This window comes from Hyperolius riggenbachi, chromosome 5 (genome assembly GCF_040937935.1).
Source record: "Hyperolius riggenbachi isolate aHypRig1 chromosome 5, aHypRig1.pri, whole genome shotgun sequence".
Taxonomy (NCBI): domain Eukaryota; kingdom Metazoa; phylum Chordata; class Amphibia; order Anura; family Hyperoliidae; genus Hyperolius; species Hyperolius riggenbachi.
In genome coordinates, this window is record NC_090650.1 from 376,416,175 (window position 1) to 376,442,911 (window position 26,737).

Genomic DNA, 26,737 nt, shown 5'->3' on the forward strand with positions numbered 1-26,737 from the left:
CTGATCCGCTGCAGTCTGTCTACAGAGGATGATAGTGGGATTCTGCTCTGCAAAGCCAATTATCACTTTACATTTGTAAGAAACTTACAAAAATGTGTAAAGTCTAAAATACATGTAAGCCTAAGTATAATATGTCCAGCTTTGTCCCAGAGTAATATGCACTGTAAATATATAGATATGTTTTCCTATGTGTTGATGTTACTGACAGTAGGTAGTAAAAATCTTACAAACCTGGCCACTTTTTGGACTAGTCCATCTCCTCCAGGGGGTATCTCAGGGTTTTATCTATTATTTTAAAAGCACCCCCTGGACAACAATTGCTCAGGGCTAAAGGCAAAAATAGTGTGCAGCGATTTGGCCTGGAGGCTCGCAAGCATCTTTGTATAGATCCTTTCCAGGAAGTGCTTTTGTAAACAATAAAGAACAATAAAGAAAACCCTGAGAATCCCTCATGGAAAGATAGCTTAGTCCAAAACCTGCCAGATCTGTCAGATTCTTACTATTGTAAGTGACTGCGACATAGGAGAAAAGTCATTTTTAGTCTATTTTACCCTGGGACTGTACCTAGGAATATGTGTACAAATGTTTTTTTATATATATATATATATTTTTTTCTAATAGGGATGATAGTAGTGTAACTGAACTCTGCATAGTTTTTAAATTAGATATCCTTGATTCTTTTATCTTCAACCCTGTGCCACCCGCTCCATGTAATGTATTAAGAGCTATCTCAGAGATGCTTACAGGGAGAAATGACCTGTTTAGAGTCAGGAAATGATTGTCAGATGCAGATAATGCCATTTATGGAATTTGCAATGAGCAAGATGATTTTTAGTTCTACACTAGTTTACAGTTTGTTATCCCAGTCCAGGATGTTTTTCACATAAGATTATGAACTTTCTGCAGGCATGGCGGAGATATGATACTGACCACAGCGGCTTTATAGAAAATGATGAACTTAAGGTAATGTGTGCTTGGCTCATGTTTGACGTCCCTATGCGTTCCTGACCTGGCTTGTTTGACTTCATCTGATCTCCTGTTCCCATAGCCAACCTCAGTCTGATTACTGACTGTCTTGTATGACACCAGCTGCGACTTCAGCCTGATAACAGACCTTTCTTTTTTGCTGCCAGCCATGGACTGTGGCCTGTATTATTGACTCCCTCTCTACTGTTATCCTCATCGCCTGGCTGCATTCTCTCACCCGTGTCCTCCTTATCACTCATAGTCATGGGTCATACTTAGGGGCCACGATAAGGTAGTCACTTGCAGCAAAGAAGTACTGTGTCCAATAGCGGTGGCAGCCCATCGACCCTTGTGGATGCTCTGGTGAAGGCCAGTGGCTAATTCAACTCTGCACCCTCAGAGAGTTCATGCCTCCCACTGGTGTAAACTGCTGCATTTGATTGGTCCAATTCCAAGCTGCATAAATCTGCATAACATTAGCATATTATTTGCATAAACTTAAAAATGATTAGCATCACATAGATCATACCTAATGTTAGTACAATGACAATCAGTAAGGTCTGTACACACGCCGGACTGGAGGCAACGACGGGTCCGTCGTCACCTCCCGCTGGGTGGGCGTTCCAACAACAGTCCGGCGTGTGTACGCACTGTCGGCGGACTGATACGGCTGCTTCTGAGCGATCCACCTGGCGGATCGCTCAGATACAGCCGTATCAGTCCGCCGACAGTGCGTACACACGCCGGACTGTCGTTGGAACGCCCACCCAGTGGGAGGTGACGATGGACCCGTCGTTGCCTCCAGTCCGGCGTGTGTACGGACCTTTAGTTGAGTTGCAGCTGCACCTGAAAGAGCCTGATGAGAAACCACACGAAAGAGGAGCAAAGAAAAGCGAAACTCAAAAAGCGCCACCAGGGGTGTAATAATAGCCCCCCCATAATCCCTAGAGTGGCAGGGGGCTCGGGTTATTGGGGGCCTTCTCCTTCTCCCACCCGCCCTGCATAGCATTAGTACAACAAAGCTATGGGCTATATTTACCTTATCCCGCTGCTTTGCATCTCTTCCATCTCCCAGCAGCTACTCGCTCTGTGCTGAATACACGGCTCCCAATCATGTGACATTGTATGCAGCACAGAGCGAGTGGCTGCTGGGAGGAAGAGGAGACGCAAGACAGCGGGATCAGGTAAATATAGACACATAGCACAGCTATCTGCTTCTCTGGCTACTTCACAGGGTGACATTCACGGGGAGGGGTGGGGAGGTTGATTTTACCGGTATTCTACTATATTCTGCTGTGTACTGTAGAATATCGGTAGTGTTACTAATATTCTACTACTGCTTATCTCAACCTGTTCCCACCCTAACCTTCCCTGCATTTATGCCTAACACTAACCTATGCCCCTTATTTACGCTAATTTACCCCTTAGCCACACCTAACTCTAACTCTACCGCTGCTTTAGAGTGGATAACTTATCGGCTGTGATGCTGCACCGCTGTCCCCGCTGTCCCCTCTACTATTTTATCCACTACAGAGTTTTGTTACATCGAGTTTTGCTCTGTGCCGTCACTGCAAGTTCTGCTACAATGTAGTGGAGCTTCTTTGTGGCTGTCTTCTCAGGCGCCTTCAGAACCCAAATTTATAGCTGTTAGCACTTATTCATCATTGTAACATGGGGACCTATGGCGGTGCCCACTACTCCCGACTGCGATCGCGCCCAAATTATCCAATAAAAGGTCTGCAAGCAGTGGGCAGAGACTGACACAGGCAATTCTTTCATTCAGGAAATAATAGGGCCTGTTTTGCTCGGTTTACCATGAAAACGAATGCTTGTCTGAATTGCTCCTGAGGTTCTGATGTTTTTATTTCTACAGAATTTTCTGAAAGACTTGTTACGGAAAGCAAACAAACCCTATGAAGAATCAAAATTAGAAGAATACACACAAATCATGGTGAGACCTTCCTTTTGTTGGCAGTATCAACTGAATTACTTTAAAGTGCAGTATAGTAAAGCAACCACAAGATGTCACTGTCTGTAATGTGAGGTGATGATCTCTATGGTATTGTGATTTTCTGTATTCACACTGTTCTCTTCTCTGTTCTAAGTGAGCTGCATTACCTGATAGTGGTGTATGATACATCTCTGCATGTTTTCTTCAGTAAAGACTTCTAACTTGTTATACTGGGTGCCTATCTGCATGTACAGACCGCTCTGTTCCTCACCTTTGACTTAAGTGTTTTATGGGCAAGCAAAAGAACCACTCGTGAATGTCTGTGTGGTACTGAACATGAATCGGTCTGTCTCAGAGAATCTGTGTGTGGCACCACATCACGGAATCATTTTAAATTCAACACACTGAGGATTTAACTTGTTCTATCCTCAGTACACACCCATAAGGCCTCATTCACATCATGTAGCGCAGATTGCTGTTCGATCAGAACGCAACGCGTACAATTATACGCCATCTGTGCTGCTTTGCGCTGCGCTGCTGATCCCATTCACTACAGTGAATAGGTCAGCGCTGCGATTCTTGAGATATGCATGCAGCAGTGCGATTGCACATGGCATGATGGGAACGGTAGAAGAGCTGTCTATGCCCTTCTACCATTTTTGCGTGTCGCACACTATACGCGCTGCCGAAATGTGCACAACAGCGCATATAGTCTAAACGAGGCCTAACTCTTGTTATTTCCAGCAGTTGTCTGTTGAGGCCTACACAAGTGAAACCTGCTATCTGCTCTGGCCATTTTAACCTCCTTAGCGTTCTGGATGAGCTGAGTGATGCCGGAGGGCACCGCTCAGGCCCTGGTGAGCCAATTTGAATTAAAAAAAAACTTTGAAACACGCAGCTAGCACTTTGCTAGCTGCGTGTTTCTCTGCTCGCCGCCGCTTGCCGCTGATCTGCCGCGTAATAGGGCCCCCGCCCGAGACCCCGTGCGCAGCCTGGCCAATCAGTGCCAGGCAGCGGTGAGGGGTGGATCGGGACTCCCTGTGATGTCACGACATCGATGACATCATTCCGTTCGTCGCTATGGTGAAGGGGAAGCCCTGAAGGAAATACCGTTCAGAACGGGATTTCCTGATGGGCATGATCACCGGTGGCGATCGGGAGGGAGGGAGCAGGGAGCTAGCGCTAGGCTAGCTACATGATTAAAAAAAAATAGGTTACAAAAACCACCCACGGGACATCAGAACGCCAGGGAGGTTAATATATTTTATACTATGGAGGAGGTAATAGGAGTAGGAGTAGCGAATGGGAATATCTCATGGAATAATCTCGCTAGTTTACTGATAGTGGCACAGGTACTACTGTGCAGGCACACATCTGGCGCCACGGCTTCTTATCTGTTGTATGCAAAGCGCACGCGCAATATCTATGAACAGTTATGCACATAAATCTCACACGTATCCCACTGCATGTGTAGCCGCATGCAATCCCAAATGCGTCTTCTATGCACAGCAGTGCTTTGCTGTGACTTCTACAACTACAGAGTAGCACTTCAAAGACACTGTGATTCTGCCAATTAATGTATTCCTTTGTATAACCCTGGCCTGTATACCCAACTACATCTGTTTGCCAAAACCCAAACCCTTCCTAGGGAACTGATTACTCATGGTTGCCGTCATCCCCTATCCTCTGCTTGAGTTCTTGACTACGTTAGCCTGCCACCAGTCCTGACCTAGTGCCTGTTTTACTGACCACATATAACTTTTCAATCTCTAGCTTCTCACCTAGAAGCTCTGCCTCTGCTCCTGTAGAATACTTGGCTTTCTTAGGCACAGATGGCACAAACCTGGGCGTCCCAAACCTGGTAGTCACACATGGCAAGGTAGTCCTCTACCCACTAAGGGTAATGACTTATAATCCATTGCGGGGTGCTCCAGCGATGAATGCTTATACTCCATGCCCTGGGACTATGGAAAACTCTGAGTGGACAGGAACAGAGCCAGAAACTATGGCATAGTCATCTTTACTGCTGTCCTCTCATGTGCATGGACCTTTTAACACATACATGTTAAATTCCAGCCCGCGGGCCAAATCTGGCCTGTAGAGCCATCAAATTTGGCACTGAAGTGGTTTCCCCTTTTTGCATTATGTTTGGCCCACTTTATAACACCAGGAAAGTTATACTGGAAGTGAAGCCCTAGATCACTAGGGAAGTCATATAGTGGAGGAAGGGGGAAAGCTCTAGACACCAGGGAGCTGTATAGGGGAAGTAGGACCACTAAACACCAAAGAACTGTATAGGGGAGGGAGGACCACCAGACACCAGGGAACTGTATAGGGGAGGGAGGTCAATTAGACACCAGGGAACTGTATAGGGGAGGGAGGGGGCACTAGAAACCAGGGAACTGTATAGGAGATGGAGGGAGGCCATTACACAGCAGGGAACTGTATAGGGTTTGGAGGGGACCATTAGACAGCAGGCAACTTTATAATCGAGGGAGGTGACCACTAGACATTGAGGTTGGCCCGGGACTTAGTCCCAGTGTTCAATTTCGGCCCACTTTTTATTTGAGTTTGACACCCCTGTTTTAACAGAAGTAAAATAACTGGTTAAAGTGTAACACAATGTAAAAAGGTCAGAAGAAATGTTTTACATAATCCGAAAAGTTTAAACATACATATTAAACAGAAATGTCCTAAAACTTGAGCGCAGTAATTGCTTCTGTGGAAGAACTTGGAAGTAGCCTGATCTGGTTTTTCATTTCTTTTATGTTTAAAATACCAATATGACTGCTTATTACTCAATGCAAGTGGCACAGCTAGAAATAACTTAGAGTACTAACAATATTGTAATGAAGACATGATTAACATGTATATCTAATTCTTGCTCCGTGTCGACCTAAAGTCTTTGTAAGGTTATTGTGAAATGCATAATGATAAAAACAAACAAAAAATGGATTCTAGCTTTCCATTTAAAAACTTGGCAATGCCAATCTCACCTTGCCCATAGCACAACTGTTCACGTCATTGCCTGACATCTAGAATTAGTAACCACTGAGGGGATAGACATTGGACATGCTGACTACCAGTAACTAGTCACTAATGAAATTTTGTGAAATGTGACATCATCCTAGCCTGATATGCAGTAGTAGCCAGGGGCGTAACTCGAGGGGAGCAGTCCATGCAATTGCAGGGGGGCCCAGAGCTGTGAGGGCACCAACTACTAACCTTCCCTTCATCTGACACAGGGGTCCATCCTGCAGATCAGGTGTTCTTGTTATGGGTGTGAAGATTATGATGACCACCCTTTAGTGGCGGCTCCAGGAATTTTTTCTGGGGGGTGCTATGCAGGTGCTGGATAATTTTGAAGGGGGGCTAAGTATTGCGGCGCGCGTAGCCAAACCTTTTGAGGTCGTGGCCAAAAAGAAGGTGTGGCCAACAAAATGGGGCGTGGTCATCAATAGAGGGGCGTGGTAAAGTGATGGAGTATATTACAGTGCTATATAAATACATAATGATATGGTAGGATATAAGAGTATGGTCGGATTAGATTGTGAGCTCCCACAGCTCAGCTGTCCCACACAGTAAACAGAGGCAGACAGGCACCGTCTGGCAGCCAGGCCCAGTGGGCCGGGCTGGCCCTGTGGGGCCCATGTAGCGGCAGCCGGGCGGCAGGCAGGAAAAGACCCCAGCCCAGTCCCCAGACCCCGGGCGGGATCCTCTCGGCTCTCGTCTCTGCCCTCACCACGCCAACACACGCGGCGTGCGCAGTTTTATGCTGCCTGGCCGAGTGATGTCACGTCAGCGTGCGCTGCGCACGGAATGTCTGACGTCGGCCGCACACAGCAAGGACAGCGCGTGAGTGCCATGGAGACGGGGCTGGGGCCTGGGCTACAGGGATAGTGACTGGCAGGCAGGGCTGGGCCGGCTCAAATTAAAGCAACAGAGCGGCGCCAGCTGCTGCTACGAAATAATTTTTTTTTTATTTAAATCAGCCCCGTTTTTTTTAGAGGGTGCTAATAGGGTGCTTGGACAAATTTAGGGGGTGCTTCAGCACCCAATAGCACCCCCCTGGTGCCGCCCCTGACACCCTTGTTTTCTGACCCTTGTGAGATGAGCCTCAAGGCTGTGAAGGGCACCAAGGGAGGCCAGAGAAGGGTTGTGAACATTGGGGGGGCCCCATCAAAGTTTTGCTGAATGCCCCATGAATTGTAGTTACGCCAATGGTAGTAGCAAGTACTAGTGGGTTCTTTTTGGACTAATAGATGGGACAGGGATGAAGGTGACTGGAGGTAGTAGAAGGTTAGCTGCGATAATATCAGCAGTAGCAAGGACAACCCTACGGCATCATTGGATTGCTGCAGCCCCACCCACGTTGCCTCAATTTAAGAGTGAATTGTATAATTCTTTTCCTAACGGATTGGACAGAGGCCTCCTTGCAAACAGAGGAGAAAACCGGGCGATCTTTTGAGGTTTGAGAGAGCTTCATTGACTCTCTTGAACAAGAAACAAAGCAGAAGATAAAAAAGTACTTTGAGCACCACCACACATGGGACAAGGACCATCAAAGATATACAAGGCTTGTAAATGCCAAAAATGATAGTCAATTGTGTGCAGAACGGCCAATAAGTACAGTGAGAGCATCAGTGAGAGTCAGCTTACCAGTGGAGGACAGAGCGAGAGGGCACAGACGTGCCAAGCCGTCGTGATTTTCTGCAAACTGCGGCTTCCACTTGCCCGGAAGAAGCCACAGTTTGCGTCGAATCGCGGCGGCTTGGCACGTCTGCGGCTTCTCGCTCTGTCCACCACTGGTAAGTTGACTCTCACTGATGCTCCCACTGTGGTGGTATCACGTTAGGTCCGTCTTTTCACCTCTGCATTCTCTCATTGGCATTGTCACTTGTATCTAGCCGTCATACACACGGTTGTTACTTGTACTGGTGCGGTGCACCAGTTCTTTTTTACTGTTTTTCACTTTCATATTTCAGCGCTCATTCACTTTGTCAACACCCGTGCATATATTATGCAGGGTGATTATGTACATGCTGTACCTGTTTATTAGCTGTCATTAGCTGTCTGCACTCACTTCTTTCACGCTTCTATACTTCCTAGTGCATAGAGGACTTTGCTGTTGTATCATTGCTGATTACTCATTTAGAGATCATTATTAATTGTACACCCGAGGGCTATTATTTATTGTGCCATTGTTTTTATGGTTTTAATTTTTATATGGAGTTAATAAAGGCTTGATTATTCTTGAATATTGTTGTGGTGCGGTTTATTGAGGGCCATTCCTTCTTCTTTGCTGCTTGATAAAAAAAAGTACTTTTCAACTGAAACAATGGTATTTAGAACGTGTGATAGGGTTGATCCACCGGTAGCGTTGTAGATGATCCTCGAGTATCATTGGGTCTGAGGTTACGAGAACCTGTAACTAATCCGTTTAGGTATGCACTGGGAGGAGGCACATGTTCGGGCCAGATTTATATTTTTTGTGCCCCTGGACCAAGTATGATGTGGCTCTTCTATCAGGTGTAGCAGCACCCCTACCATTCCATGTGCAGCCCCCTCTTCCATGTGTATTATCCATGTACAGAAGCCCCTTTCTTTCATGAACAGCTTCCTTGAACATCAGTTTCCTTTTTCATGTCCTCCCCCCACACACTCATTTTCAGCTTCTACTTTCATATGTAGCAACTAGCAACCTGTCCAGGTGCCCCCTTGGGCTGTAGCTCTCCAAGGCCCGTCCCCTTGTGGCCTTCCCAGAAATCCCAGCCCTGCACACATTATTGCAATCAAGCAAACCTCTTTCTGATTTATTTGTTTATGTATTGAAAAAGCCATTTTGATGGACTTTTAATGTGAAGGTGGCCACCAACAATCCAATTTCTAGCAAAAAATAGTTAGAGCGATCAGAAATTCTGATCGGATTGGTTGTAAATAATCTCTGTTGATGGGCACAATCAACGAATGATTATAAAAACAGTCGTCCGATTGAATTTTCATCCTACCCAAAATTTGGATTTTCTTGTTGGTTGTGATAGATAGGAAGCAAAGATTGGTTCGTTGATGGTATAGTGAACGATTTTACTTCTGATCAGAATTTCAGATCGTTCAAACGATTTTTTGCTGAAAATTGGATCGTTAGTGGCAGCCTTAACCACTTGCCGACCGCACACTCATACCGTGCGGCGGCAAAGTGGTAGCTGGAGGACCAGCGACGCACATCTGCGTCGCCAGGTGCCTCCCTAATTAATCAGGAAAGGCCGCTCGCACGAGCGGCCGTTTACTGTTGGATCACGGAGCGGGTCTCCGTGAATAGCCTGCGAGCCGCTAATCGCTTATATAAACGCTTGTCTCCTTTGTTTACATTGAACGGCGCTGCTGCTACAGCAGCGCCGTAAGGCAGATCGGCGATCCCCGGCCAATCAGCAGCCGGGGATCGCCGCCATGTGACAGATGACAGCCTGTCACAGGCTGCACAGGACGGATAGCGTCCTGTGCAGCCCCGATCACCAGGGGTGAGAGGGAGGAGAGGGAGGGGGGAATTCCGCCATGGAGGGGGGCTTTGAGATGCCCCCCCCCCCGCAACACCGAGGCAGGCAGGAGCGATCAGACCCCCCCTGCACATCATTCCCATAGGGGGGCAATCTGATCACTCTGCCTGCAACCTGATCTGTGCTGGGGGCTGTAGAGCCCACCCAACACAGATCATAAAAAAATGCTGGTCCTTAAGGGGGGGTAAAGGCTGGGTCCTCAAGTGGTTAAGGATGCTGCATGTCTTTGGATTGAATGTTATGTTTCTGTTATCCATAGGCCTCAATTGTCTTCAGTTTAATGTATGATTACTGTCTGGTGGTTATTATTGTATCTGATCACGTTTCTTCAATGAAAAATTGCTTAAACTAGAAAAACTATGCTAAGACGTAGGTAAAACTTTCTATAGGCTTAGCAATATATTTTCAGAAGTTAATTTCAAGAATGCACTGTTCTCTTTCACTTCTACAATTCTCACTTAGCTGCCTTATTTAATTTATTTTTATAATTATTCTTCATAACTTTTTAGATAATTTATCTTTTTTTGATCAACTATTTTTAACTTTTTTCTTTACTCAGCTTTATTTGTGTCACCTTTGATTATTTTTTGATCATCAACATTTACCTATCTTTTTTGTTAATCCCCTTTTTGATCATCTGCTTTTCCAGTCATTAGCGTAATATTTTTAATTCCATCAACTTTGATTACTTTTTTTGATAATATATATTTTGGCTTTTTTTGATCATCTTTATTTTTCATCTTTATATCTTTTCCTTTGTTGTATTTTTAACTTGTCACTCGTTTTTTCACTAGTCTCTACTGAGCTATTCCTGTTCTATGTTCTGCATTGTTCTTACCTATTTTCATTAGGTTTTCTGGTCCAGGTATTTACTGTGACACAATCTTTTAAATATTGGTGGAGTTTTGGGGCATATGCACTTTGTAGTTTTGTATGTGCATGCAGCTAGTTGTAGGTCTAAAATACGGCAGCTGGTGTACTTTGTTGGGCCCTTGTTTGGTAAAAGAATTAAAGGGACCCTGTAGTGACCATAAAAGTGTTAGACCCAGATAGATGGGGAGAGGTACTTGCGATATGTAAGATCCCCCCCCCCCCCCAAAAAAAAAAAACTCATTAGTATTGTAGTAGTATCTCCTAGGTTCCTATCTGACAACCTGCTAGGTCTAAAATGGCTGATCCTTTGGACGATCGATTCTCCGATTCAGATTGATTCCATAATTGTGATTGAATTGGATGGCAGCTATCCTGCCATTAATAGGCCTGAACGATCAATTCTGATTGATCGTTCAAATAATCATATTGTTAATGGCCTCCTTAAAAGCCCATACACACCTACCAACAATCTGTCCAACTATCTTCCAAACTTTTCAGTTGGAGGATAAGTTGGGTGTGTGTGAATGGCTGGCAAAGAGGTGCAGACAGCTCACTCCAGGGCTCACACCACCTAGAACAAGCCACCCACCACCCGCCTCCAAAGGGGGATAGAAATGAAATGAAACTTGGTGTTTGAGCACGCATACATTTTCTCATGGAAAGCATGTTGTGCGGTTGGTTGTGCATTAAGTTGGACGTCTGTATGAGCCTTTAGGAAGACTTTTGTTTGCTGCCGATCCTCTGCATTTGTTTGCTTTTGGTGGGACTTCATGTCCTTCCTCACCACACCACCCTGTCCTGTGTGTGCAGCTGGGGAAGTACAATGGTACATTACTATCCATATACTATATAGCTGCATATGCGGATGTAGCTGCTGAGTGGCTGAATATGACAGCAGAAATACTAAGCGAATAACAACAACCATGGACTGGCTGGCTAGGCGGGAGCACATCTGATGATAAGTGGCTGAAGAGAACATTGCTACCTGTGGCTATGGAAACACAGATGTGGAGTGGCTGCATATTGTAGCCATGGTCTGAAATATTTAAAAACCTCACACTGGCACATTCATTTTGCCCGCTCATTAAACTGCCCTCTTGGTGCTGCTGAATGATAGATTATGTGTAGCAGGGTTTAATAATAGCACCACAGTAATAGATTTAGAAGACAGCCAAGATGCTGAGCTCTTGTAGTTAATAGGTGTAGTGAGAGGAGTCGGTTTTATGTGAGCTCGATGCTCAGACGGCAAACTCATTACAGGCTGCGACACTCCTCTCACAAAACCATTCTCTGCTATTATTAAGTGTCCTAATTTCTAATGAGTAAAAATGCATGTAATTTGGGAGCAGCGCGCACTCGAGACTCCAGCTCCCACCAGTCCTAACGCAACATTCTTCATTTCATCTTCCAGAGACCTACTTTCTCAGCGACACCAGCTTTATACACTGCCCAGCACTGGCAGACGGACGTCCGACACGCCCAAAACATAGATCCATCCCTGATGGGAATCTGATCGGAGCGGCACCTGTCACAGAGTATCAGGCAAATTGGGCGGTACATGCAGCTTTTAGACAAATCGTGTGCCGGCATAGACTTTAATTTAAAATATCGGCAAGCTGGTGCCAAAGGGGAAATTTGGGGGCCAGGCCACACCCGAAGATTATCTTTTTTTTGCAGGGTTCTTTCTCGAATTTTCCCAGTGACAACGGGAAAATTCAGGCGCTAGACAGTGCCCCGTAATTATAGTTTTTATATATAGTTTAGGTGTGTGTGTGTGTGTGTGTGGGGGGGGGGGGGGGGGGGGGCGGCGGTTAGGTGCTCTGAAGGTGGTTGTACAGGTTGTACAGGGAGGGTGGTAAGGGTTAGGCGTCAGGAAGGGGGTTTGTGCAGGGGGGGGGGGGTAGGGTTAGGCACCACTGTTGTGGATCAATAATATATACAATATTATTAATACTGTAATATCAGTTGTCTGGCAGTCCTGCTGATCCCATTGGCATCAGTAGTGTCTGAATCACACACGTGAACCGATAATCTTCTCAGATTTTAGGCAGAAACACCTGATCTGCATGATTGCTTAGGGTCTATGGCTAAAAGTATTAGAGGGAGAGGATCAGCAGGACAGCCAGGCAATGTGCATGGTTTATAAGGAAATACATAGGTCAGCCTCCATATGTATTACACTTTGGGTTCCCTTTAAGCACTTTAGGTTTGTGTCTGTTGGTCTGTAGAATTATGTTGCTCTGTTGTTCTGGTTTAAAAGCTATGGAAAACAAAAATGTACTTTCTTAAAACAGAAAGTATTTGCGATAATTCAGGTTGGAGTGAGCTCCGAGATTTCTTATTTCTTTCAGTACATCACTGCTGAAATATGCAAATGATCCATTGTTGTCCCTGGAAGCTAGCCACACCTCCAGATACGCTGGAATGCAATGATGTGTCAGCTTGTTAATATTACAGAGATTACGGTAATAAAAAAGCTGTATTGTAAAGGTTTGTACACACATGCAGCTTTTCTCGCCAACTATTGTCCAAACTTGGTCTGTTGGGCGATTGTTGGGTGTGAGACTGTGTGACAAACGACTAGACAAGCGACTGATAACAGGCGGTTTGCTCACTCACATGACCATTGGGCTGATATCGTGCAGTTGGTCGCGTGTGTACAAGTTGTTTGAACGACTTGTACTTGTTTTGAATGCGGCCATATCCATGTCCATTGTTCCACTGGCATGCACAGTATGCAAATGAGTTGGTCATTTAGTTGGTTGGTGCGGGTCGTGCAATCGGTCAGTCAAGTTGCCGTGTTGGTCACGTGGAAAAGTTGCAGGAGGGACGAGCCTTAAAGTGCCGCTCAGTGTGGTGATCTGCGATGTTGTGTAATGTGCCGCCTCCCGTTCCAGCTGTTGTATTAATGAGGTACGTTATCTGCTGCTTAGCAGCCAGGCGCACTCCTTGAATAAACATGAGCAGCTTGTGGACTCGGAGTACAATGGCCCATTACAGCAGTGTGGCTCCCTTCTTCCTCGTTTGCTAAGATTCTCAAGCTTTTTTCTCTTTATTATTATTTTAAGTGCCGCTCAGAAGTGATTCTTCCTCTCCTGTGGCGGTGATGGTCGCTCAGCAGCTCCGCTGTTCAAAGGCACCGCGTGTCGGAATCCAGCCAAATGCGGCACTGCTTTCCCGACAATGCCTCTATTGACATTGAAAAGATAAACTTGTGGTGTGCTTTAAGTGTTCGCACGACAGTTTCTACAAACAGCAGTCACACAAGACAGCCGCATTTATTCCGATATCACTCGGATTCCCTCATCTCAGATTACTTTAAAGGGACATTTTTTATTTTTATTTGGAAACGAGGAAATCTTTGCAGTTCATCTTTCTATTTTGCAAGGATTAAGGACAAACATTATTTCAGCTTCCTCACCTGGAGCCTTCAAAAGAACCATTTATTCTGTGGGGCCTCTTCATACACTGGCAGCCAGTCAAGGGCCTGAAAAAAAAGCATTGTAATTCCTGCGTGCCAATTTTTATCTCTTTTTTTGCATGTGCATTTTTATCATTTTTTTTAATACTGAGAGACAAGGCTGTGCAGAGGCTCCTTAAAGGGAAGGTTCAAGCAAAATAAAAAAATGAGTTTCACTTACCGGAGGCTTCTACCAGCCCCATGCAGCCATCCTGTGCCCTCGTAGTCTCTCACTGCTGCTCCAGTCCCCCGCTGGCAGCTTCCTGACCTCGGAGGTCGGCGGGACGCTTTGCATACATTTTTACGCATTCCCGATAGTGCAGGAACATTAACGCATACATTTTTACGCGTTACTGGTTCAATGCGTAAATTTTTACGCACTAAACCAGTAATGCGTAAAAATGTATGTGTTAATGTTCCTGCACTAGCGGGAATGCGTAAAAATGTACGCAATGCGTCCCGACGACCTCCGAGGTCGGCAAGCTGCCAGCTGGGGACTGGAGCAACAGTGAGTGACTACGAGGGTACAGGATAGCTGCATGGGGCTGGTAGAAGCCCCAGGTAAGTGAAACTTTTTTTTTTTATTTTGCTTGGACATTCCCTTTAAAGAGCGCCTGGGGTGGGCTCATGAAATAATTAAAAAAAAACTAGGCTAACAGATTTGGGGGGCTGAGCGGATCAGGTAGCCTCCGCACTGGCTCACTTTCGTGACCTCTGGGTCATGATGCTGGAAGGAGAGATTCATTCTCTCACAGCGTGCAGGGAGGTGGGGGAGCGGCAAGGGGCGTGGCTAGGGAGAGAGAGCTGCCCAATGGCAACTCTGGAAACCCTGCAGGAACGCCCCTGGCAGGCGTTTTGAACAGGGAATCCTTCTCCTCAATATTTACCCTTGAGATAGCGACAAATATTGTCGCTAAACTCGGGGGGGGGGGGGGGGGTAGGTCTAGGAGCCATAGCGCGGTGGTGGTGGAGGACAGAGGGCGGCGGTGTGGGGACACAGAGGCATGTCATGAGGCATCTGCCCCCCAAACAACCACCTTGGGTTCTCTTTAAGTGGGGGGTGCTCACATTAAAAAAAAGAGCCCTACCATATGTGTGCGTACTCCCATCACGCTCCCTCCTCCTCTTTTCAGTCTCCTTGTCTCTCCCTCTGGCAGCCGCATGTCCGCTGTTATGTGACATCAGGATGGCAACATTAAGTAAGCCGGTTGCCATGGAGATGCCAAAGCTTTGAGGAAGTTTCTACTTGTTAGCGCCTGGGTCCCTGCATCGGTGGCAGCGGCTAGTGAGTATAACTTAATACAAGCCAGCTACAAGCCTGCAACAGTCCACAGACTCCACAATCCTTATAAGGAGGAAGTCCAGGGGAGGGGCCAGGGTAGTGGGACACAAATGGGGGTGTTGAGCACCCAGAGCCCCCCTGTGCCCGTGTCTGCTGAGAGACAGTAAGGGCTGTCTTTGCTTACCTCCGTCTGAAAGTGCTGGCATAGGGCATAAGTATTCAAAGTAATCCCTTAATATTTTTACAGTAAAGAAGAATGAGTATGGAGATCAGGTGTTCTGATTCCCTTTCACATAGTTATCATTAGTTTAATCTGGTAAGAAGAAGACGGATTCCGGAACTCCAGTTGCATAAATATTTTATTCAAGCACGGTCAGATTCACAGCAGATTACAAACGTGCCAGTGTCTTATTATGTTATCATTAGTTTGGTCGAAAAAATGTAGTTCAACAAGGAAAAATCTCTTGTCTAAACTGGCTTTATGCTTTTAACATTCAGAAGAACCCGAAGCTAAAAGATCTGCATGACAGCCAGGCAGTTAGCGTTGTCATGGAATGACGTTAGCGATGAGCCTCTGAGTGTTGGTTTACCCTGCAGTTTTTCTGCTGAAAATCGTAGCTTGGCCACTAGTAACACAAACACCCTAGTACTGTATGGAATTGCTGGGTAAAGAATACGTGTGTGGCATTAGTGACATTTGAATGCTGTTATAGTGATTTAGTGGCCAAATAACAATCAATCAACCATCATCTTATTGGTGGCGACCACCTCTGAAATGCATATTTGTAAAAGTTTTCTTGCTCACATTATTTATGACAGTCTGCACGGTCTATCAAATGTTAAGTGAACCCTTGGACAAAATGTAAAAAAAAACAAGGTAACTAAGTAAGGAAACAAGCAAAAGCAGTGAGCAGTTGGCAGCAGCTGAGATAACACGATAGCAGGTTGCGGCGACAATCAGTGCAGCCATGTAACAGATACCATCAGGGCCAGCGCTTCCGTAGAGGCAAAGGAGGCAATTGCCCCAGGGCCCCAAAGCCGGTGTGGGTCCCCCAAGGTGCCCCCATCTCCAGCTATGGTAACCCCTGACAGCAGGGATGCTGTGTGTACACCACTCTGTATAGGAAAAGGAGAAGGTGTATAATGGGAACCCCAAAATGCTTTTTAGGGGACATATTATGGACACCTAATGATACTGTGTAGTTAGGGGGGGGGGGGATTTGACCTAGGAGATGACTGGCAGAAGGCTCAGGGGCCTTGGTAGGGATTTGGTTCCAGAGGTGGTATCAGGGGGGCCCCCAGTTACTTTTTGTCCCAGGACCCCATTGTAGCTAGGACCGACCCTGGATGCCAGGCAGTGGGGAGCTGATCACTGAGCAAGGCACTGAGGGAAGTTGGTCCTTAGCTGTGTCAACTGGTCGACACAGCTAAGGACCATCTGGTGTGTGTACAAGACTATAGATTCCCAATACAGGTCCATTCAAGCCCAACATGTAGCTAAAGGAAATCTGTAACTACCATTGCTGTCATTCTAACTTCTTTATTTCAGTAATTTCCAAATTTCACACATTCCGTAGAGAAAAATAAGGCTGCCTTGACTGAGGTTCATGGAATGAACTCAATATGACAACACAAAAAGATGAAGTACATATAAATGCACTGGAGAAATGGAGGATGAAATCCGTCTCCTCACCTACGCAGCATCGGAGCCGCAAAAGTTATTTTTAAAAGACAAACAATATAAACAATACGTTATTGAAAAATACTTTTATTATGGTCTTTTCAATGTTCAAAACAAAAGGAAACATCTATCCTGGACCATACGGTCTCTGATGAAGCAGGCTGTGAAACACATGTCAGGTAGGGTTGACTGTGTTTTAATCTGGCCTACACAGCATCAGGGCCACAAGACAAGCAATATGATCGTCATTGAAAAAGAGTGTTATTTTGTCCTATTTAATGTTCAAGGCAAAGGGGAACAGACAGTTTCTGATGAAGCAGGCTGTGAAACGCACGTCAGGCAGGGTTGATGGTGTTTTAATAAGGACTTTTTTTAGATGGTCTTCTTTAATGAATGTTCAACACTACTGGTTTATGGGAGTATATAAATTCAAATAAAAAATATGTAAAAGAAATTGTAATAAAGTATTTTGACATACATGTAATAGGGCACAGTCATTATTAAAAAAAAAAAACACTCATAGCACCAGTGCGACATAGGTTTGGAGACCAATCTCACCCCTCACCCCTCCCAAGCAGATTTTATAAGCAAGTGCAATATTTGCAACAAGCATGCAGCCAGTGGAGTTAGAGTACCGAGTCTTCATTCTTGATCAGTAATCACAAGTAGCATCTTTTAAAAGAATTCCATCGATATCACCCTCTGAATGAGTAACTTGCACAACTAATTAGGCAGCATTTGTTCCGGGAAAACAAAAGCCTAACAATGTTATGATTATGCCCTTATTCAATTCACTTTTTCACCTGTTTTTTTCTAGAAAATAAGTTTCATTGTCTGTTTTAAAATGTAACATTTCAGCACTCTGCAATTGAAAAAGTACCAAAAAGTAGGTGAAAAAGTACTGTTTTAGGCAGGACGTGCCCTCGACGCCGCTCCGGAGACTCCCGGTCTTCTCTGGTGGCTCACCCGACCTGGCCAGGCTGGCTTCCTGGTCGGGCTTCTCCTTGTGCTCCAACGTGCATCTCACGCGGTCGCGCTGACATCATCGGACGTCCTACGGACTGTACAGCCTGGAGGATGTCCGTTGATGTCAGCGCGACCACGTGAGATGCACGTTGGAGCGCACAAGAGCGCGACCTGGAAGCCAGCCTGGCCAGGTCAGGTGAGCCACGGGAGAAGACTGGGAGCCTCCGGAGCGGCGTTGACGTGCCGTCCTGCCTGCCACGGGCTGGAGGAAGCCCAGGGTAAGTGGATTAGTATTTTTATTTTTTTAACTAACTCCGTGAACCCTCCCTGTAAAGAGAAGATGAAAATTATCTTCTAGGAGAAAACTCAGGTGAAAATGTTAATTGTACTGTATATGGGACCTTGTCAATAAAATGCCTTTTGAGCCTCCAGCAAGCAAAAACATATTCAAAAAGTGCAGAACATTTATTTTTAAAAGAAGTTAAAAAAAAATTACCAATGAGAAAACTCAGGAGAAAAAGTGAATTGCATATGGGCCCAGCAAGTGTTGTCAGACAAGCAGGGCCGGGCCGAGGCATAGGCTGGAGAGGCTCCAGCCTCAGGGCGCAGTGTAGGAGGGGGCGCAGAATTCATTCAGCTGTCATTCCTAATTGTGTTTGAAGCAGAAAGAAATAAGAAAAGGGGATACATGGCAGTGACTGCAAGCCAGATAACTAGAGATTAAGGTGTTAGGGAGGTTGTGGGCCCTGTGGCACCTCTTAGTCTAATAGCAATCAGTGAGTGACGGCTGGGGTGGGAGGGATGGAGGGGCGCACTTTGGTGTCTCAGCCTTGGGTGCTGGAGGACCTTGTCCCGGCTCTGCAGACAAGTACATTAAATATGGGACAAGTTTATCGGTAGAGGTTTTGTTTATTTACATAAGGCTTCTTTCAAACATCTACTGCACCGCCTAGGCACTTGTTGGACAGACGTCCCCCCACAGCCCTCTGCCACAAGCGCTGATACACATGCACCTTAATGGCACTCGTGGGCGGCAGGCGGGACACCGTACTGCCCGAAAAGACTGCAGTTCAGCCTCCCCTCTGAAAGAAGCCTAACAATGTTTCATTTTCTCTTTTTTTCTCCTTATTATAAGTGCACTCCATGCAGCCTAGTTACCACATATACAGGATCTTCTCAAAAAATTAGCATATTGTGATAAAGTTCATTATTTTCTGTAATGTACTGATAAACATTAGACTTTCATATATTTTAGATTCAAATACACACAACTGAAGTAGTTCAAGCCTTTTATTGTTTTAATATTGATGATTTTGGCATACAGCTCATGAAAACCTAAATTTCCTATCTCAAAAAATTAGCATATTTCATCCGACCAATAAAAGAAAAGTGTTTTTAAAACAAAAAAAGTCAACCTTCAAATAATTATGTTCAGTTATGCACTCAATACTTGTTCGGGAATCCTTTTGCTGAAATGACTGCTTCAATGCGGTGTGGCATGGCGGCAATCAGCCTGTGGCACTGCTCAGGTGTTATGGAGGCCCAGGATGCTTCGATAGCGGTTTTAAGCTCATCCAGAGTGTTGGGTCTTGCGTCTCTCAACTTTCTCTTCACAATATCCCACAGATTCTCTATGGGGTTCAGGTCAGGAGAGTTGGCAGGCCAATTGAGTACAGTAATACCATGGTCAGTAAACCATTTACCAGTGGTTTTGGCACTGTGAGCAGGTGCCAGGTCGTGCTGAAAAATGAAATCTTCATCTCCATAAAGCTTTTATCTCCATAAACATAATTATTTGAAGGTTGACTTTTTTTTGTTTTAAAAACACTTTTCTTTTATTGGTCGCATGAAATATGCTAATTTTTTGAGATAGGAAATTTGGGTTTTCATGAGCTGTATGCCAAAATCATCAATATTAAAACATTAAAAGGCTTGAACTACTTCAGTTGTGTGTATTTGAATCTAAAATATATAAAAATCTAATGTTTATCAGTACATTACCGAAAATAATGAACTTTATTACAATATGCTTATTTTTTTAGAAGATCCTGTATATAGTAGTAGCTGAAGACCCAGCATTGCTTGGGTATGTATTTGGTTGTTGTTGGCCCTGCCTACTCTTTGTCCTCAATAATGTGAGAAAAGAAGCAGTTCATCAATCAAACAAATGTAATTGGCTGTTGTTTGTAGCTCCACCCGTTTTCTGAATTTGATCCCCAGCACGCAATGACTGACTGTAGCAGGTTTGAGGCCTCTGCCATTAACAGTGTAAAAATGACAGCAACTTAAATATTCCCCTTGAAAATCAATTGGTGAATTTTGATTGGCTGTTGTAGGCTCCACCCGCTTTTCTCAGTGGTCAAACAGTGACCAACTGTGCCAAGTTTAAAAACCCTGCCATTAACAAAGTAAGAATGGCTGCAGTTTACATTTTTCTATTTAAAATGAATAGGTGATATTTGATTGACAGTTTTATGCTCTGTCCAATTTCCCTAAATTTTTCACCTCAGTCACCAAGTGACCAACTGTGCCAAGTTTGGGGATTCTGGCTTTATTACTGTGAGAATGGCAGGCTTTTACATTTTCCCATTGACGTGAATAGGTGAAATGTGATTGGCTGTTTGTGGTTCCGCCCAGGTGTGCAGGGAGGGTATGAGACCCCAGAAAATATCATCCCAGGTAGTAAGGCATTGTTAAAAATTACATTGGAAAAATACTATACTGCACAAAATTTTAATTCAGTTGTGAAACAAATGCTGTAAGCTAACAATGCTATTCCAAGTAGAAGTGTTCATTGTTTATTTTTAACCGTTAACAATGCAAAGTGAATGAAAAACAAAAGAGGATTCTTAGGGCCCGTTTTCACTGGGGCGATCAGCAAGCGATGCCCATTAATCCCCAAAGCACTAGTGCAATGCTTACTAATGGTGGTGATCTCACTGCCGCAATTGCTGCCGATCGCGGTTGATTCACGATTAGCGGCAATCGCAAAACGCGGTACAGCAGTTTTCTGCGATTCTAAAGCGATTGCGATACAGTGCTTAACCACTTAAGCCCAACTGGACGAACATTCGCGTCCAGTTGGGCTGCGCGCACTCCCGCGGGCCGCGCGCGCTCCCGCCTCCAAATAAAACATTGGCGCCATACATTGTGATAGGGACATAATTTAAATGGTGTAATAAGCGGGACAAATGGGCAAATAAAATACATGGGTTTTAATTACAGTAGCATGTATTAATTTCAAACTATAATGGCCAAAAACTGAGAAATAATGATTTCTTTTCATTTCTTTCTTAATATTCCTGTTAAAATGGATTTAGAATAAAATAATTCTTAGCAAAATGTATCACCCAAACAAAGCTTAATTGGTGGCGGAAAAAAACAAGATATAGACCAATTCATTGTGATGAGTAATGATTACGTTATTGGCAAATGAATGGGAGGTGAAAGTTGCTCAAATGCAAAAAATAAACAACCCTTCGGGCTTAAAGGGAAGGTTCAGGGAGTGGGGAAAAAAAATAAAAATCCATATCCACTTACCTGGGGCTTCCTCCAGCCCGTGGCAGGCAGGAGGTGCCCTCGCCGCCGCTCCGCAGGCTCCCGGTGGTCTCCGGTGGCCGACCCGACCTGGCCAGGCCGGCTGCCAGGTCGGGCTCTTCTGCACTCCAACGACGGGCTCTTCTGCGTTCCACGCGGGCGCACTGACGTCAGCGGACGTCCTCCTGGCTGTACTGCACAGGCGCAGAACTACTGCGGCTGCGCAGTACAGCCTGGAGGACATCTGATGACGTCAGCGCGCCCCCGTGAGGCGCAGATTGGAGCGCAGTAGAGCCTGACCTGGCAGCCGGGCCTGGCCAGGTCGGGTCGGCCACCCGAGACGACCGGGAGCCTCCGGAGCGGCGGCGAGGGCACCTCCTGCCTGCCACGGGCTGGAGGAAGCCCCAGGTAAGTGGATATGGATTTTTTTTTTTCCCACTCCCTGAACCTTCCCTTTAAGTGGTTAAAAAGCGCTAATTGCGATTGCTCAAAAAATCACAAGAGTGTACAGGGATTTTACCGCACTAATCACGGTAAAGTCACCCACGCAAAACGCTAGCGCTTGCGACTACAAGTGAGAACGGACCCCTTATGCTGGGCATACACGGTACGTTTTCTACCATGTAATTGAGACGCTGATGGCTCGATTGATCATTTCTGACGTGTCCGATACCCCGCCGGATCGATTCTGCGCTCGATACCGGAGGACAGGACAAAAGAAGAAATGAGCGGGAGATAAGGAAGTGCCCGCGGGGACGAGCGGGAATCGATACGGGCGCCCACGGGGACTAGCAGGGATGTGCCGGAATGGAGCCAGCGGCTCGATTACACGGTAGAAAACGTACCGTGTATGCCCAGCATTAATCTTGGTGTAACCATCCTTTACCGCCAAACAGCAACGATTCTTCTACTCAGACTTGCACACAGGAATTTATTAGAATGGAGAATGAGTTTGTGAAGATGTATATCACCAGAACTGATATCTTCTTTTTTTTCCCCAGCTTAGGATGTTTGACTCAAATAATGATGGAAAACTAGGACTCACAGAAATGGCACGGTAAGGAAGACAAAGCCCATCGGGTTTCATATGTTTACTATCTTTGCTCCAAGGTTACAAGAGTTCTTCTGAATAGAGATGGACAATGGCCTCAATTCACTAAGATCATGCTCGAGATGATAAGGCAAGAGAAAACTTACCTCCACACAGTGAGAGAGTTATCTTATCTCTTCATTCCTTACGTTAACTCCTCTGTAGTTCATTTATCTCCTCTGTAGTTATTTTCACACACAGTTAATTAACAGCCTGTCTTTAACTCTGGAGTTATTTTAAGGATTGGAGAGTTAACTTAAAGACAGAAGAGTTAACTTTAGGTTTGCCTGAGGTAAAATGTTTCCTGAATACTACATGCCTCGTCACCATGGTGATAACTATAGAAACGTTATTAAAGACAGGAGATGAGCTTAGTGAATTGAGGCCATTGAGATGTACAGAATTCTGTCATAGGGAACCTTAAGAGAGAAGCTATGGAGGCTGCCATATTTATTTAATTTTAAACAATACCTGTTGCCTGCTGTTCTTTCATGCATCAGTAGTGTCTGAATCACACACCTGAAACAAGCATGCGGTTAATCTAGTCAGACTTCAGTCAGAGACATCTGATCTGCATATGCTTGTTCAGGGTCTATGGCTAAGAGACTCAGATATGAGTCATAAGGCAGTTTTTTTACTTACCCGGGGCTTCCTCCAGCCCCATAAGTATGGATGTGACCCTCGCCGTCCTCCTGCGCTCTCCCGTTCAGCCATGTGAGCCCCGGTAATGAGCTCAGTCGAAGCCAGTGCATGCGCAGTAGACCCGGACTGACGTCACTAAGCCTGTTACCGGGGCTCACTGCGGCTGAACGGGAGACAGCAGGAGGAGCTGGAGGAGGCCCCGGGTAAGTAAAAAAACAGCCTTATGACTCATCTCTGAGTCTCTTTAATGCTCCCTGCACACTACATGCAATTCCGATTTTGATTTTTAATCAATTTTCACATGCGATTCCAATTTTTAATCGATACTGCATGCTGCGTTTTTTTCTGTGTTTTTCTTTTGATAGCATCCAGTGCAAATTGGAATCGCAATTGCAAAATGAATGGAAGCAGTTCTTTTACCAATAGTGTGCGCGTTCGTTATCATTTACCATCGTTTGTGCGATCGCCGTGTTTCCACGTCCCCAATTGCTGAAACCACTGTCCTTTGCAGATGCTGCATGCAGCGTCTGGAACCCCAATTGTTGCCGTTTTTTAACAAAAAGCTGGACCAGAAACAACATGAACTGCCTGCTGCTGGAGGATGCCTAGGCTAAACATCACTGGGAGGGTCAGGCTACATTCAGCATACATCTATATACAGATATAGGAAGTGTTTTTGATGCTGAAACCAGGAAAATCACACTAAATTGGTTATCCTGAATGATTTACTGTTATTTTTGAAAAGTAGGAGGGACCACAAAACAGGGGTGTTGCTAGGATCCTAAAGGTGGCCATACACTGGTCGTTTTGCCATCAGATCGACCAACAGATAGATCCCTCTCTGATCGAATCTGATCAGAGAGGGATCGTATGGATGCCTTTACTGCAAACAGATTGTGAATCGATTTCAGCATGAAACCGATCACAATCTGTGGAGCTGCCGCCGCCGCCCCCCGCTAGCTGTACATTACCTGCTCTTCCGGCCGGCGCGAGTCCCCCTCTGTCCCCGCTGCTCCTTCTCCGCTGGGTTCTGGACCGGCTGGCTTCACTTCTTTCTGTCCGGGGAAGTTTAAACAGTAGAGGGCGCTCTACTGTTTAAACTTCCTGTCGGGACAGGAAGTAAGTGAAGCCAGCCGGAACCCGGAACCCAGCGGGGACAGAGGGGATACGCGCCGGCGGAGCAGGTAATGTATTGCCACTAGCGTCGGTCGTCGGGCATTCGAACGCCGCTATTGACGCACTCCCGACCCGCGGGCGATTGAGCAAAATCTTACGCACGGACCGATCGACGGGAACAATTGATTTTGGACGGAAATCGGTTGTTCTGTCAGCGTTTGCGCAACGATTTCACAGCAGATTCGATCACAGTGATCGAATATGCTGTATATCGGCGGGAAAATCGTTAGGTGTATGGGCCCCTTAAGAGAACCGGGGCACTTTTGGGCACTCCAGATGAAAAATAGGTGTGGCCATGCGCCCAAATGTGGGTGTAGTCAGAAGTGGGACCAAATTTACATGAACTTAACAGCGGTCTATGTAGGCCTGCCAAGCAAAATGTTGAATAAAGCCCCCCTCTCCATTAATCCAGAAAAAAAATAAAATGCAGCACATCACATAAATAAGCAGTGTCACTTAAACATATGGGACTTGCTGGGTGCCGTGGTAACGCTATGGGGCATGCTGGGTGTTGTAGTGACATGCTGAAAGCTGTGGAGCCTCCATAGGGAGCATGCATTGTTGTGTGTGTCCTCACTGTTCCCTCTCCCTGCCCCCCCCCCCCCCCTCCTCCAGCAGAGTGGCACAGCAGGAGGAGCTACTGATCTCCTCCATTCACTCTCCAAGTCTAGAGACATCCTCTGTAGCTGGCGATTCTCCCACTAGCATCCGAGAATCAGACGCTAGGAGCTCTAGTGTACGATTCTTTCTCAGACGCTAGGGGGAGTAGCCCAGAAGAGATGTCTGCAGAATCCGGAGACCAAGCGGCCGGAAGTGAGTACTGCCATCTGCTGCCTGGAGGATATCCGGGGCACTCCAGAATAAATCCGGGGCACGTGCCACTGATCTTTGGGGCTAGCAACTCCCCTGCCACACAAAGAAATGGGGAGAACATACAACCTCCACACAGACAGTGCCCAGGCATGGAAGCTGGGACTGAAGAGCTTGCTGGAGAGACTGATAACCACTGTGCCACCATGCTGCCCAGCATCCCATAGCCGTAGGTGCAAGGAGGAGAATGTAATCATTTTGGGGAGTTTAAGAGCACTGTGGTCAGCTGCAGGTTATTAATACGCCATTAGCTGAAGGCATCCTGTATTTTTAAATCTTTTAGTAACGTGTTGTGTTCTCCTCCTAGATTACTACCTGTACAAGAAAACTTCCTTCTTAAATTCCAGGTATGGGCCGTGGTTCACTTATACACAGTAGTCTCTCTTTCTGGATTGATAACAGCAGGTCTGCTAACCGTATCACTCTTTTCCTCACTTTTCTAGGGAGTCAAGATGTGCGGCAAAGAATTTAATAAGGCATTTGAATTATATGATAAGGTACAAGATCATTTATTTCTGCCTCTTTACTCTGAAATGCCGGTGTGTGCTCGGCTGTGCTGCTGCCCCTGGGTGTTTTTTTTGTTGCATGGCCCATATGCAATTCACTTGTTCTCTTGTGTTTTCTCCTGGGTGATATTTTTAGACTTGTCAATAAAATGCGTTTTAAACCACCAGCAAGCAAATAATCAAAATTATTTTAATAGTAATTTTCACCTACTTTTTTGTACTTTTTCCATTGAAAAGTTAGTTTAAATTGAAGATGAAAAATTATGTCCTAGAAGAAAATTCAGGAGAAAAAGTTAATAGCATTTGGCTATTAACTTATTTGAAAAAGAAAGTGAACAAATATTTCCTAGGAGAAAACCCAGGAGATAAAGTTATCTGCATATGGGCCATGGGGGCCCATATGGGCTGCATGGGGGCCCATATGCAGATAACTTTATCTCCTGGGTTTCTCCTAGGAGATATTTTTTCACCTTCTTTTTCAAATAAGTTTTCAGTACTCTGCAACTGTAAAAGTACCAAAAAGTATTTGAAAAAGGACTATCAAAACTATTTTGAGTATTTTCCCGCTTTCTGAGGATTTAAAATGCATTTTATTTACAAGTTGTGAAAATATCACCTAGAAGAAAACTCAGGTGAAAAAATAAATTTCATATGGGCCATGTGTCTAGCAGGAAAACCCCAGATCAGCTGAATTGGGCAAGCAGCCCATCGGCTTTACTTGGCGGTGCCATAAATCGCAATTAAAGTTGTGAACCCTAAAAACCAAGCTGGCATATTGAACCGGCTGGCATGTGGAATCGGAGTCGAGGAATATGAGCAATTTTGGGTACTTGGAGTCGGAGGTTTCAATAAAGTGAGGAGTTGGATTATTTTTGAATCAAATCCATAGCCTTTGTAAAAATTAGACTAAGTTGTCGGAGTCGAGGAGACAGAGCCAGAGCAATTTTGAGTACCTGGAGTCGAGTCGGTGGTTTACTAAACTCGTCGAGTCGGAGTCGGATGATTTTTGTACCAGCTCCACAGCGTTGATATTGAACATAAAAAAATCAATAGCAATCGAGCACTGTGCTGTCGTCCATTCTCCATAGCAACTGAACACATCACCAGTCTGTTGGCTATTGATGTGTTTAGAGCCCTGAACTTCAGGAGCAGTTGTCAATGCTTGACAGCTTCTTCAATGTGA

The 26,737-nt window shown here is 45.4% G+C and overlaps 1 protein-coding gene across 1 annotated transcript in view; it reads left to right on the forward strand.

The window, feature by feature from the left end:
* CALB1 (calbindin 1) overlaps positions 1-26,737 on the forward strand; it is a 90,096-nt gene that overhangs the window by 57,994 nt on the left and 5,365 nt on the right. Inside the window, exons 5-9 of the mRNA XM_068237606.1 lie at positions 907-963; positions 2,840-2,917; positions 22,272-22,327; positions 25,356-25,395; positions 25,492-25,545. Of these exons, the coding sequence (XP_068093707.1) occupies positions 907-963; positions 2,840-2,917; positions 22,272-22,327; positions 25,356-25,395; positions 25,492-25,545 (285 nt within the window). The remainder of the gene's footprint in view (positions 1-906; positions 964-2,839; positions 2,918-22,271; positions 22,328-25,355; positions 25,396-25,491; positions 25,546-26,737) is intronic.